The sequence below is a fragment of the Cervus elaphus genome, chromosome 29 (assembly GCF_910594005.1).
Source record: "Cervus elaphus chromosome 29, mCerEla1.1, whole genome shotgun sequence".
Taxonomy (NCBI): Eukaryota; Metazoa; Chordata; class Mammalia; order Artiodactyla; family Cervidae; genus Cervus; species Cervus elaphus.
This window is the reverse complement of record NC_057843.1, coordinates 42,611,809-42,627,505: the sequence shown is the minus strand read 5'-3', so window position 1 is coordinate 42,627,505 and position 15,697 is coordinate 42,611,809. Positions and strand designations below refer to the sequence as shown.

Here is a 15,697-nt window from a genome sequence, read left to right as displayed (position 1 = left end):
TGTAAATAATGCTGTGGTGAAAATGGTGTTTACTTATCCTTTGGGATTAGTGTTTTCATTTTCTTTGTATGAATACCCAAAAGTAGAATTGCTGGACCATATAGCACCGCTAGTTTTAACATTTTGAGGAAACTCCATACTGTTTTCCACAATAGCTGCATGAATTTCCCACTACCAGTGCACACAAGGGTTCCCTTTTCTCTGCATCCTCACCAATGCTTGTTATTTTTGTCTTTTTTATTATAGCCATTCTAATGGATGTGAGGTGCTATCTCACTGTGGTTGATATGCATTTCCCTGACAATTAAGGATGTTGAGCACCTTTTCCTGTACGTGTCTTTTTTTGGAAGAACATCTATTCAGATCTGCCCATTTAAAAATAAGATTATTTGTTTTTGTTATTGTTGTTTGAGTTATTTATATATTTTTGAATATTAACCCCTTTTATATATGATTTGCAAATATTTTCTCCCATTTCTTCCATCAAGTTGCCTTGTCATTTTGTTCATTGTTTCCTTTATTGTGCAGAAGCTTTTTGGTTTGATGTAGCTCCACTTATTTATTTTTGCCTTTGTTGCTTTTGCATTTGGAGTCAGATTCAAAAAACCATCACTAAGACCTATGTCTCAGAGCTTATTACGATGTTTTCTTCAAGAGCTTTATGGTTTCAGTTCCTATGCTCAAGTCTTTGAGTTTAAATGTACACTCCTACTTTGTTGCTTTTTTTTTAATTTTTTAACCCAGTCTCTTGTTTCCATAGGATTACACTACATACATGACTTATTAAAATTCTCATATTAGTATTTTAATCACTTTGCAGACAGTACAAGAACCTTAGAACATATGAACCCCATTTTGCATAATTGCTATATATTTTAATTCTATGTATATTTAAAATTCCATATTATTATAATTTTGTTTTATAGTCACTATCATTTAGATTTACTCACTCATTTACCCTTTTGATGTATTTCGTTGCTTTCAGCACTTCTGTGCCTACAACTGGGACCACTTTCCTTCTGTCTGAAGAATTCTCTTCACTATTTCTTTGAGTATGACTCTGTTGGTAATAAATTGTCTCAGTTTTTGTTTATCTGATGAAATCTTTATTCTTTATTTATGAAGGGTATTTTCACTGGGTAGAAAATTCTATCTTGGTAGTTGTTTTCTTTCAACACCTTAAAGATTGGTTTTGGACTTTACTTTTTCAGTTGAGAAGTCAGTTGTTAGTCTTATTATTACACTTCAAAGGTAACATGTCTTTTTCCCAGATGTTTTTAAGAGTATTTACAACTTCTGTTTGATTTTCAGCTTTTACTATGATGGTTTAATTTTCTCCGTATTGCTGTGATGGAAGTTTGTAGAGCTTTACAAATCCATGTCTTGGTTATTTTTCTCAACAATATTTCTTTAAATATTACTTCTGCTCCTGTTATGTCTTTCCTCTTTGATAACTTAAATTTACCTGTGTTAGATCTGTTTCTTTATGTCTCAGCACATTTTTCCAGGGAACACTCCCCTTTTAGCAAACAGTTACAAATGAAAAACACTCAGTATTTACAGGTGTTTTTTTCAGTGACTGTGCTGCCTCACTAGTAAGTGGTGTTAATGCAGGAGAGAAACTAACTTACAAGGTGATATCTGGGGACTGGGGGAGGGGGATCCTTTGGAGAACCACTGAAGACAGTGAGTGATCCTTCTTCTCTAGGCTTGCTGCAGGAATCCCCAAACACTAGTCATATAATAAATATTCTTCTGTATTCAGAGGAATTTTCCAAGTGAAAGGGATCTGGGACTCCCCTGTGAGGAAGAAACATAAGTTCCACAACTTGTTAATAGGGGCAGACTTCTCTTTGTAGTCATGTTTCCACCTGTTGAATCATCTTTGCAGAAGTTGTACATTTATGGAATGTCTGTTTATGAGAAGAGGTGGAAAATATGAGAAACTCTAAAGCTTGAAATATTTATTTTAAAGCCTCAGACTGATGAACTTCTGAGGAATTCATTATTCAAAATGTATGCATCTATGTATATGCAAGGATAGAGATAGATGTATATACAGATATAAATAATATATATAATATTATTAATAGATATGTCATATAGAATATATATATTATATATGTTATAATATATACATATAAAATTTGTTACAGAAATTTCAAATTTAAAGGTATACTTCACTGAAAGTATCTGAGGATACATCGCAGAAAAAGCCTTAGATCATTTTTGTAGGGTCAGTTCCAGGAATTTCTCACTCTGTGCCAGCTTAGTGCTTTCAGACCTTATCCATGCCCTGAACTGTGATCCAGCTGTGTGTTATTTACATCATTCAGAGCTAGTTTGTCTACATACATACAACAGATTTCAAAAGCTTTATTATGTGTTTTATATTTCTTAATTAATTATTGATGCTTTATCTTTATTGATTATTAATAATTTAATAATTATTAATATATTTATTACATGTTTTCATATGACAGTGCCCTGACCTTTTAATTCAGGAAGTTTGGGGAGGGACATTCTTTCACCAATTACTTGGTGTAAATAATTTCCAGTCCTGAACAATGGCTATTCGGCAAGGTTTAATAATACTCTGCGCTTGTGGGCTACATCCATATGTATGCCACCCACTAATGTCTCTTAATTATTATTTATTACCAGCTGTGTACTTTACACTTTGTAGTTGTTGAATGTTTTATAGTCAGTTGTTAGTTACTAAGAGTAACTATGGAGATATCCCACGTCCAAGCGCAAAGGAGAAGCCCCTCCAAGACGGTAGGAGGGGCAAAACTGCATTTAGAATCAAACCCCATATCTGCCAGAGACGCTTAGAGGGCTCAAACATACCTTGTGCCCACCAGGACCCAGAGACCCCTCAGAGACTGAGACAGAACTGTGCTTGGGCGTCTCCTGAGGAGGTACAGGTCAGCAGTGGACTGCTGTGGGGGCAGGGGCTCTGGGTGCAGCAGACCTGGGTGTGGCATAAGCCCTCGTGGAGGAGGTCGCCATTAACCCACCATAGAGTGGCCAGAACTTACACAGGACTGGGGAAACAGACACTGCGAGGGCAAACAGAACCTTGTGTGCACTAGACCCAGGAGAGAGGAGCAGTGACCCCACAAGAGACTGACCCAGACTTGCCTGTGAGTGTCCCGGAGTCTCTGGGAGAGGCGTGGGTCAGTGGTGGCCCGCTGCAGGGTCAGGGCACTGAGCGTTGCAGTGCCTGCAGGGAACCTTTTGAAGGAGGTCGCTGTTGTCTTCATTCCCTCCACCACAGTTTGGCCTCAGGTCAAATAATAGGGACGGAACACAGCCCCACCCTTCAACAGAAAATTGGATTAAAGATTTACTGAGCACAGCCCCGCCCATCAGAACAAGACCCAGTTTCCCCCTCAGTCCGTCTCTCCCATCAGGAAGCTTCCATAAGCCTCTATCCTTCTCCAACAGAGGGCAGACAGACTGAAAACCACAATCACAGAAAACTAACCAATCCGATCACATGGACCATAGCCTTGTCTAACTCAATGAAACTGTAAGCCATGCCGTGTAGGGCCACCTAAGACAGATGGGTCATGGTGGAGAGTTCTGACAAAACGTGGTCCACTGGAGAAGGGAATGGTAAACCACTTCAATATTCTTGCCTTGAGAACCCCATGAACAGTATGAAAAGGCAAAAAGATAGGACACTGAAAGATGAACTCCCCAGGTCAGTAGGTGCCCAATATGGAGATCAGTGGAGAAATAGCTCCAGAAAGAATGAAGAGATGGAGCCAAAGCAAAAACAACACCCAGTTGTGGATGTGACTGGTGATGGAAGTAAACTCTGATGCTGTAAAGAGCAATATTGTATAGGAACCTGGAATATTAGGTCCATGAATCAAGGCAAATTGCAAGTAGTCAAACAGGAGATGGCTAGAGTGAACATCGACATTTTACAAATCAGTGAACTAAAATAGACTGGAATGGGTGAATTTAACTCAGATGACCATTATATCTACTACTGTGGGCAAGAATCCGTTAGAAGAAATGGAGTAGCCATCATAGTCAACAAGAGTCTGAAATGCAGTTCTTGGATGCAAACTCAAAAACGACAGAATGGTCTCCGTTCATTTCCAAGGCAAACCATTCAATATCACAGTAATCCAAGTCTATGCCCTGACCAGTAATGCTGAAGAAGCTGAAATTAAATGGTTCTATGAAGACCTAGAAGACCTTCTAGAACTAACACCCAAAAAATATGTCCTTTTCATTATAGGGGACTGGAAAGCAAAAGTAGGAAGTCAAGAAATACTTGGAGTAACGGGCAAATTTGGCCTTGGAGTAGAGAATGAAGCAGGGCAAAGGTTAACAGAGTTTTGCCAAGAGAATGCACTGGTCATAGCAAATACCCTCTTCCAACAACACAAGAGAAGACTCTACACATGGACATCACCAGGTGGTTAATACCAAAATCAGATTGATTATATTCTTTACAACCAAAGGTGGTTGCTGCTCTATACAGTCGGCAAAAACAAGAGTGGGAGCTGACTGTGGCTTAGATCATGAACTCTTTATTGCAAAACTCAGACTTAAATTGAAGAAAGTAGGGAAAACCACTAAACCATTCAGGTATGACATAAATCAAGTCCCTTATGACTATAAAGTGGAAGTAACAAATAGATTCAAGGGATTAGATCTGACAGAGTGCCTGAAGAACTATAGATGGAGGTTCATGACATTGTATAAGAGGCAGGGATCAAGACAATCCCCAAGAAAAAGAAATGCAAAAAGGCGAAATGGTTGTCTGAGGAGGCCTTAACAAAACAGCTATGAAAAGAAGAGAAGCTAAAGGCAAAGGAGAAAAGCAAAGATCTACCCATTTGAATGCAGAGTTCCCAAGAATAGCAAGGAGAGATAAGAAAGTCTTCCTCAATGATCAATGCAAAGAAATAGAGGGAAACAATAGAATGGGGAAGACTAGAGATCTCTTCAAGAAAATTAGAGATACAAAGGGAACTTTTCATGCAAAGATGGGAACAATAAAGGACAGAAATTGTATGGACCTAACCGAAGCAGAAGAGAGTAAGAAGAGGTGGCGAGAATACACAGATGAACTATACAAAAAGATCTTCATGACCCAGATAATCACAGTGGTGTGACTCACCTAGAGCCAGACATCCTGGAATTCAAAGTCAAGTGGGCCTTAGGAAGCATCACTACCAAGAAAGCTAGTGGAGGTGATGGAATTCCAGTTGAGCTATTTCAAATCCTGAAAGATGATGCTGTGAAAGTGCTGCACTCAATATGCCAGCAAATGTGGAAAACCCAGAAGTGGCCACAGGACTGGAAAAGGTCAGTTTTCATTTCTGTGCGAAAGAATGCTCAAACTACTGCACAATTGCACTCATCTCATATTCTAGCAAAGTAATGCTCAAAATTCTCCAAGCCAGGCTTCAAGAGTACATGAACTGTGAACTTCCAGATGTTCAAGCTGGACTTATAAAAGGCAGATGAACCAGAGATCAAGTTGTCAACATCCATTGGATCATGAATAAAAGAGAGTTCCAGAAAAACATCTACTTCTGCTTTATTGACTATGCCAAAGCCTTTGACTGTGTGGATCACAACAAACTGTGGAAAATTCTTAAAGAGATGGGAATACCAGACCACCTGTCCTGCTTCCTGAGAAATCTGTATGCAGGTCAGGAAGCAACAGTTAGAACTGGACGTGTAACAACAGGCTGGTTTCAAATCGGGAAAGGAATGTAAAGGCTGTATGTTGTCACACTACTTATTTAACTTATATGCAGAGTACATCATGGGAAATGCTGGACTGGATGAAGCACAAGCTATAATCAAGATTGCCAGGAGAAATATCAATAACTTCAGATATGCAGATGACACCACCCTTAATGGCAGAAAGCGAAGAACTAAAGAGCCTCTTGATGAAAGTGAAAGAGGAGAGTGAAAAAGTTGGCTTAAAACTCAACATTCAGAAAACTAAGATCATGGCATCTGGTCCCATCACTTCATGGCAAATAGATGGGGAAACAGTGGAACCAGTGACAGACTTTATCTTTTTGGGCTCCAAAATCACTGCAGAAGGTGACTGCAACCATGAAATTAAAAGACGCTTGCTCCTTGGTAGAGAAGTTATGACCAACCTAGATAGCATATCAAAAAGCAGAGACATGACTTTGCCAACAAAGGTCCATCTAGTCAAAGGTATTGTTTTTCTGGTAGTCACGCATGGATGTGAGAGTTGGACTATAAAGAAAGCTGAGCACCGAAGAATTGATGCTTTTGAACTGTGGTGTTGGCGAAGACTCTTGAGTGTCCTTTGGACTCTGCAAGGCGATCCGACCAGTCCATCCTAAGGGAAATCAGTCCTGAATATTCATTGCAAGGACTGATGCTGAAGCTGAAACACCAATACTTTGGCCACCTGATGCGAAGAACTGACTCACTGGAAAAGACCCTGATGCTAGGAAAGATTGAAGGCAGGAGGAGAAGAGGATGCCAGAGAATGAGATGGTTGGATGGCATCACCGACTCAATGGACATGAGTTTGAGTAAACTCCGGGAGTTGGTGATGGACAGGGAGGTCTGGCGTGCTGCAGTACATGAGGTGGCAAAGAGTTGGACAAGACTGAGTGAGTGAACTGAAGAGTAACTATATGTAAACTCAGAGTAAATTATATGTTTGCTTTTCTTTATTCCAGTCCTTTCACTGTTGTTTAAAACATGTCAGATTCAGGAAAATCCTAAACGTCTTTAAATACTTATAGATGAGGTTGGTTTTTTTTTTTTTCATCAGTTATAAAAATCCTTCCAACTATTTTGGCTGCTGGCCATACAGGCATAGAGTGAAAGAATTTTCCTTTTGGTATGAAAGCCAGAGAGAAACCTTCTGGGGCTGTTCAGTTTCCTAGCACAGCTGCTGATGTAGATGACAGTGCTCATTGTTCTGCTTGGAAAGTCTTAGGCATCTTTGCCAGTTAGAGCTGGAAAGCTGCCCAGGAGATCATATAGCCCAGCCCCTTCATTTTCCATGTAATGAAACGAAGACCCAGCTTGGTTAACTGATGTACTTGAATGCAGAGTAGCTGGCAAATGGTAAAGCCCAGGACCAAGTCACTGAGTTCAGACTCTTTTTCTTTGCTGTTCTAGCTATGCCTCTTGTTAAGAAAAACAGGGTAACCCACTGGTTAAAATACTTGAAGTAGGAGTATGGAAACCTAATGTCATGAAATGTTTAAAAATGTTAAAAATGCTTGAAATGCATTGTTTTTTCCTGCATCAGTCCTGTTCCTACTGACTTCTTTTTTTTCTTCAAAATATGGTCCCAAAGTTTCCTTTTCCTGGAACAGGAAGCATTCCCAAGTATTCCAAGGCTGAATTAGTAACTCTCCTCTTTGCTCACAAAGCACTGTCCACATTCCTGCACAATAAGCTTATCATATTGTATTATAATTATTCAGTTATCCATCTGCTCTCCTCCGTCCCATCTACTGGATTTCCAGGAGCAGCAACGGTATCTTCTTGGACTTCACTCCCTAGCACTTGACAGAGAGTCTGGCACTGTGTATGCCCTCAGTGTTTTATGGATTAATGAATCAACCAACCACTCTCTCATAGGCTTGCACCTCAGTGAATCTGAGGCTTTCTGGGACATAAAAATCATCTGAAGTTCCTGATTAAAAATTTATTTTTCCAGGCCACACCATGAGACATGCTGATTCAAGACTGGGGTGGGGTTTAAGAATCTGCATTTTTATTAAGCAGCTGATGATTTGGTGCAAATGGTCCATGCTGTGAACTGTGCTTAGTCGCTCAGTCATGTCCAACTCTCTGTGACTCCATGGACTGTGGCCAGCCAGGCTTTTCTGTCCATGGGGATTCTCCAGGCAAGAATACTGGAGTGGGGTTGCCGTGCCTTCCTCCAGGGGATCTTCCCAACCCAGGGATCGAACCATGTAGGTCACATTTAACAAGCTCTGCTCAATCATTAATTCTGCTGATACTCAGTCCCAACTGTATGTAACACAACAATGTGTCAATCTGAATAAAAACATGCAGCTTTGCTACCCACTTGATTTTACCATTCTGACCCCAGAGCAGGGGTATTGATTGATATTGTGGAAATAAAGAAGATAATATTTATAAAGCAGTTCAACTTATTAGAAGAAAGGTATCGTAGCTCATCAAGGAAATATGATATAAGTCTAGCATCCTAAAAATTATCTTCGACATATTGAATTTGATCTGAGTCTAAAATGCAGAGGAAATAAAGCCCCCACATAATACCTAAATGGACACCATACCTGTATGAGCTCTTTCCTTGGTTAGGTTCTCTTATTTTTGTTCCATATTAGTGAATGTAATAGCTAATGTTTACATAATTTTTAAAAAATCCCCAGTAGTGCATCTATGCCTGCATGACACTTTTTATGTACATACTCTTTTTAAATGATGACCTTAAGCAACTTTACAGGAGAAAAAGCTGAATTGGGGTAGTTATTAAACTCCTTTTATATAACTACCAAAAAGATTTCTGAACATTTTGGGATATTTATTTATACACATGTTGTTGAATATTTGTATTCAGTTCCTCATGTTACTTTTTACTTGTAACGTATGTCTTTATGCACATTTCTATACAAATATTTAAATGGTAAAATAATATTTCATGTATTTTATGCTGTTACACAGTCAGTGTTCACCCTAATGTTCTCCCCAGTAATGTTGGTTATTTTCAATTATTTGCTATCATATACAGAGTTCTTATACTTATTTTTTGTTCAAATTATATTTTTGTATGAATTCCAGGGAGTATGTTCCCTAGGTGAGATTGGTTAGATGAAAGAGTAACAAGTTTTAGAGCTCTTGTCACCTATTAAAGTATTATCTTCCATAGACACTGAACCAATATAGAACCCACAGGGGTTTTCCCATAGCTTGACCAACATATAATATTATTATCCCAGATTATTTTTGCTAGTTTAAATGTGCATAGGGCCTCTCCAGAACTATTTTATTTGGAAGTTCTTTAAGTGAACATGAAGCAATTCCTTTCTGTGTGGGAAAATTCACTGTTATAATTTTAAGGACAGTTTATCTCCTTATTTGACAGTTTTGAAGGGAGAGGTTTAATTGCCTTTTGTAGAGACAGGAAATAGGATTGGGGCAGGCTTGATGTGTCAGGGAACAAGATCAGTTGTGTAGCTCTGATGTGGAGGATTGCAACAGGAACACCAGCTGTTTATGTAGGATTGGGAAGCAAGAACATTGTGATGGCATGATGAAAAAATTATTGGGCCTGCGTTGGACAACCAGTTTTACTTCAAAATCAAAGCAAGAAACTGTCCCTCCCACCACTGTATAATTCTCTCACAATGCCACTTTCTTTCATGAAGGTTTTCAGATATTCAGGTAGACTTCTCTGGTCTCTGACAGGAAGGACTTTAGAAGGCCAGAAAACTAAAACTCATTATTTGAGAAGCCTTGTGGGGGAGGATCTGGAAGCAGAAGTCACGGGGTCGGTTTGTCAGTCTTACGTGTGAAAAGCCAGCTCGGTCACAGAAAAGGACCTTTGCTTAGTCCTTGCCACCCTTCGAGACTATGGTCACCTTCTGAAATAAGCAAATAAGTGACTGCTCTACTGCTTTGGGTCCCAGTGGTGCCCAAAACAAGATGCAGTGTTGTTTATGAAAGATGGGCCTTTTGTTCTGGATAGGAGTCTAGCCTCTTGATTTTTTTAGAAATTGGTGACTGTTGAATTTGGTATGAAAACAAGCCTATTGAGCACTGTAGATCAAAATCTGAAAGTTTTCCTCCATTCTTCGTTATCATGCTAAATCCTTGGCTTCACTCTTGCCTCTGTAGAACACACTCTCTCTCTCTCTCTCACACACACACACATATACTTGTATCTGTTATCTCTCATCTTTATTTAGAAATTATTCAGATGCCACACAATTCATACATTTAACATGTATGAGTCACTTGTTTTCAGTATATTCACAGAGTTGAGCGTCCATCATCACAGTTAATTTTAGAAAATTTTTATCACCCCTAAAAGAAACCCCATTCCCATTAGCAGTCACTCCCCATTTGTCTTCAATCCTCCCAGCCCTAGGCACTCATCTATTTTCTGTCCCTATAGACTTGCTTATTATGAACATTTCATATAAAAAGTTATACTATATGTGGTCTTTTGCTTTAGCTTCTTTGACTGAATGTAATGTTTTCAAGGTTCATCCATATTGTGGTATATATCAGTACTTTTTTTTATTGCTGAATAATATTCCATGTATGATATACCACGTTTTGTCTTTCCATTCATCATTCCGGATTCCGGAAAGGAGAGAGAATTGTCTTGTATTGGGTTACATGTCTATCCCTTTGATTTGTAGTTGTACCTGTACAACATGAGGGTGTCAACCCTGAAAGGAAATTGAGGCACTCTTGTGTTGGGAAAATGGATGCCACAGGTGGGATCAGGACAAGTTTCCTGCCTCTGTTGATGCACCACACTGCTAAGATTGGGACCCAAGGAGATCATGTCAGAAACCTCATCATGCAGGAAAATTAATAATTATGTCCTAGCATACTTTATAATGGAGAAAATATAATAGGATTTATTTATAATATTTAAATATTTTAACTTATAATTTTTAAAGTGTATATATCTCTGTTGGATGTATAGCATGTTTCAAATATAAGGTTTCATTTGGTCCTAAATAATGTTAGTTTCTAGTTATTTTCTATAGTGGCCTCATTGTGGTTTAAATACACTTTTGTGAACTAGCCTTAGAATCCAGCTAAGACTGACAGTGTGTTCCAAGTTACAAATGACTAATGAATGAACGCTTTGACTTTTCCCACGCAAAAGTCAACTTGCTCGAAACTTCCCCAGTGATTAAGAATCTGCCTTGCAATGCATGGAACACAGGTTTGATCTCTGATCCAGAAACTAAGATCCCAAAATGCCCAGGGGGGCAACTAAGCCGCAAAGAGAGAAACCACATACACAATGAAGATGCCTCATGCTGCAACTAAGACCAGACACAAATACATATTCTTAAAAGGAAGAAAATAATTTCCTTAATCTGATAATAATAAATAATAAAAGAAAGCCAACCTGCTCATTGTCTGGGATATTGCTGGTCGGTGCCACCCGCGGGCAGGTGTGGATGGTGGAGCGGGACTCTCCCGTGCTCCTTCTGGCTGAGGGCTCAGAAGGGTCACTTCCACTGACATGAAGGATCACTCACTTGGAGCGGTTTGGAACAAATACAGCCCTTTCAATTCCAGGTAGCACCCAAGGTGCCTGTAGGGAGGTAGAGGTGACCATAAAGCAGTTCTCTGGCATCTTCCATGATAGCATGCAGCGACCAGAAGTGCTCCACCGCTGAGAGGAGAGTGACTGGTTCAAACTGGCAGCTCTGGGCTTAAAGGACTGTCGTCAGAGGCCAGGTGTCCTCGCACGGAGAAGGTGCCTCTGAATGGCCTGGGAAGAAGGAGCCAAGCGCCCTGGGTCTTTTGCTTGGGCTCCAAACTTGTTTTCCTCCTTGTGCTGTCGTCCTTCAGCACGTGCCTGCCTGCTGAGTCGCTTCAGCCGGGTCCCACTCTTGGCGACTCTTTGGGCTGCAGCCCACCAGGCTCCTCTGTCCGTGGGATTCTCCAGGCAAGGATACTGGAGTGGGTTGCCATGTCCTCCTCCAGGGGATCTTCCCGACCCAGGGATCCAACCAGGGTCCCTTACATCTCCCACACTGGTAGGCGGGTTCTGTTCCACTAGCACACCTGAGAAGCCATCATCCTTCCAGTGTTGGGCAAGTGCCCTGTCTGCAGGCCTCCTGGCTTCTGTGAACTTCTCAAGGGAGTATATGATCACCCTAAAGCTCTAGTGTCCACCCAGAGGCCACTGAGGACATTTTAGTAAGTTCTGCCAGTCACCCAGCTAAGGAATCAGTTTTCTAATGTGATATCAGAGATTGTATCTAAAACTGCAGTGATGCTTTAAAATAACCACTTCATTTAGATTTTTCTGTTTTAACCCAAGGTATTCTTCTGCGGAAATAAGGAAACAGTTTACCCTCCCACCAAACCTTGGCCAGTACCATCGACAAAGCATAAGTACCTCTGGCTTCCCCTCTCTTCAGCTAGTAAGTATGAGTTACAGGTTTGCTTAGAGACTGATCGGGGGCAGACGTGCCCAGCTGATGCTTATGCCTCCTGAGTCTCCTAAGATTTTCCCGCCTCTCCCTTACATCACCAACCACCAGCTCCTAGCCCTGCATCTATTTTTTGACATCAATTTCCCTCTCTCCCTTGGTCTGCGTGCATGCCAGTCGTTTCAGTCATGTCTGACTCTTTGAGACTCTATGGACTGTAGCCTTCCAGGCTCCTCTGTCAGTGGGATTCTCCAGGCAAGCATACAGGAGTGGGTCACCATGCCCTCCGCCAAGGGATCTGCCCCATCCAGGGATCTACCTCGAGCCTCCTCCAGCTCCTGCATTGCTGGTGGGTTCTTCACTGCTGAGCCACAGGGAAGCCCTCCTTCCATCAGCTAGGGCTTAAAGTGCAAAGCAAGCCTAATTCTGAAGTTTCTGGACTCAGTGGACTTCCCATGCTACTTGCTTTCACCCAAATTATGATTCACGTTTTGGGGAAGGGAAGGATTAGCCCGGAAACTTAATCACCATTTGTAACATGCTTTTATCAGGAAAAAAAAATTACTCCAAAATCTAAAAAGTCAAGTTATGAACCTTAAACTTTTAAAGTAATTTTTGGGAATAACTTTATTGTAATTTACTTACAATAAATTCACTCATTTGAAGGTGTACAGTTTGAGGAATTTGGCCAGTTTATAGTTAATTTGTATAGTCAAGATACAGAATGTTTTACCCTATAGCCTCGCCATGCCCCTTTTTGTGGGTCTTCCCTTGCAATGCCCAGCCAGCAGCAGTAGGCAATCACCAATCCACTTCTGTCATCATAATTTTGCTTTCTCTGGAACTTGGTATCATTGGAATCAGACAGTATGAACCTTAATTTTTAAAACACACCCCCCACCACCTTTTAAGTTGAAGATTGCCCACATTTTTATACTAACACCAGTTGTTGAGAGTGTGTATATATGTTATATTATTTGAGGACTAAATGCCAGACGTGACAAGTGGGTTAAATCTGACTTAAATGAGTTGGTTGGTAAAACCAGAAGTGAGTCTTCACTTCCTTTGTGAGAGAGCTGCAGCCTCCACGGTACTCACTTCCTCACACACAGCACGGCCCCACTTTCTGGCTTGTGCTAGTGGTTATCTTGAGGAGGTTAGGTTATTTTTTCTTTCTCACTTATTACTTCAAAACCACTTCTGCTCTTAGAAATTTTGTAACCTGCCACTCAGTTTCCTGTGGCCGCCATTTTGTCTCCTGTAGCAATTTCCACGCCGTGTAACTGTGTATCTTTCAAAGGTATGTTTGCTGGAGTGATTTGTGATTCTTTCAGGTGGATAATTTGTGGGTTATGTCACTGATGAAATAGTAGTACTAAAAAATGTATAGCACCTTTTACTGCAAAAGATAATTTGCAATGAGAGTGTTTTAAAAAAATCTATTTATGACTTCGGTAGCATGTTCAACTGCCCTTTTTATTTGTACTTTTTCTCTCTGTTTCAAAGTCACAGATTATAATAAAAGCATATCAAGTGCATAACATCCATGATGTATTAGATACACTTTAAGATAAATTTGGTATGCTTTTTGGTTTCATTGGTGCTGATATATATTTCATTGAAAACAATTTTTTTTTTTAAATTTCTGACCAAAATTGTCTTGTAGAATATGCAAAATGCAGTTAAAAAGTGACTGGATACACTTTTAAATCTTAAACAAGGTGGGGGATGTGGGGTTTGGTTCTTTGCTTCTCTGTAAATTTAGATTACAGCTTTCTGCAGTAGCTGCCTTGAGAAATAGTGTGGACCTCACTATTAAGAGGCTTTAAGGAAGTTTAGCTCACAGACTTTAACCCCTTAGGTACACACCAGCTGCAGCATGAAATTTCTTCAGGAGAAATTTTTTTAAAGTCACGAACTTTAAAAAATTGTTTCCTATTTGCAGGCATTCTTTTGGTAGTCATGCCTCCTCATCATTAGGTTTTGACAAATGTAAATTTGGATGAATTATTTCATTAGCTAGGTGGTAGAATTAACATGTGGCTTATTTTCTAATAGAAGATCTCAGAGAAGTAGCAAAAATGTTTAACTATACAGGAGTCATATATAATTTCTACCTGATTCTATTTGCAAATGAATAGCCTTTAAAACGTGTTTTTCCTGCTTAATTCCAGTTTAGTCTTCTGAATATTTTCCCCCAGGCCTCTACTTCAGCTTTAGCACAGAGTGCAGACCCTGTTTCTTCTGGTTAACTGCGTGATGAGCAGATGGCAGGAGAGGGCCAAAATCTGCCTTTGATTAATCTTTTGTCTTTTAAATGCATGGCCTACTCAGAAAAATCCGATCACCCTAATGTTTACCTGCTGGTCCTGTCGTAATATCAGAATGAAGTGGCTATTCTTTCCCTTGAGCCATCTTTCTGAATGAAGGTTCCTCCAGCAAAAATCACCCACTGACATGATGATCTCCCTTTTCCTTAAGAAATTATTTCATTTCATAGAAAGTTAATGAGACATTTCAGGAAATTTATTTCTGGAAAGGCAGAGGAATAGTTTATCACCTAAAGACTCTCAACCTGAAGCAGCTCTTCTTAAATGAGAAGCCATAGACTGTTCATTGTAAGATTTTAGATGATTGAAAAATGTGACTAAGTGCATTTTGACTTTTATTTCCCTTACCTTTGTTTGTGGAACCACCATTTCGACAACCCCACCTGCTGATACAAATAATTGTTTAATTTTTAAGAGTATTTAATTGACACCAAGTTACTTTTATATTTTTAAAATTTAATGTTTATTTTATAGTGGAGTAGAGTTGATTTACAATGCTGTGCTAGTTTCAAGTATACAACAAAGTGATTCAGTTATACATGTATCCATTCTTTTTCAGATTCTTTTTCCATATGGGTTACTATAGAATATTTAGTAGAGTTCCTAGTATACAGTAGGTCCTTGCTGACTTTCTATTTTATATATAGTAATGTATATTACTATATATACACATGTTAATCCCAAACTCCTAATTTATCTCTCCTCCACCCCCTTGCCCCTCTAGTAACCCTAAGTTTGTTTTTGAAGTCTGTGAGTCTGTGTCTGCTTTGTAAATAAGTTCATTTCTATCGTTTTTTAAGATTCCATATATAAGTGATATCATATGTTTACCTTTGTCTGACTTACTTCATTTAGTATGATCATCTCTAGGTCCATCCATGTTGCTTCAAGTGGCATTATTTCATTTCTTTATGGCTAAGCAATATTCCATTATGTGTGTGTACCACATCCCTTCCTCTGTTGATGGACATTTAGGTTGCTTCCACGTCTTGGTTATTATAAATGTGCTGCAGTAAACATTGGAGGGCCTGTATCTTTTTGAAGTATGGTTTCGCCCAGATACATGCCCAGGAATGGGTTTGTTGAATCATATGGTAGGTTTTTTTTTTTTTCTTAAGGAACCTCCATACTGTTCTCCATAGTAGTTGTACAAATTTACATTCCTACCAACAGTGTAGGAAGGTTCCCTTTTCTCCACACCTTCTC

General features: G+C 39.6%; 1 protein-coding gene across 4 annotated transcripts in view; it reads left to right on the top strand.

Moving 5' to 3' along the window:
- Positions 1-15,697, top strand: part of DOCK8 (dedicator of cytokinesis 8) — a 225,082-nt gene that overhangs the window by 41,874 nt on the left and 167,511 nt on the right. For 2 of the 4 annotated variants that reach the window (XM_043890771.1, XM_043890772.1), the window contains exon 2: positions 12,050-12,152. The exons of 1 other annotated variant lie outside the window; for it this stretch is intronic. In XM_043890771.1, the coding sequence (XP_043746706.1) occupies positions 12,050-12,152 (103 nt within the window). Of the gene's footprint in view, positions 1-12,049; positions 12,153-13,282; positions 13,462-15,697 lie in introns of those variants that run through there. One more of the 4 variants, XM_043890775.1, reaches the window with a different exon arrangement.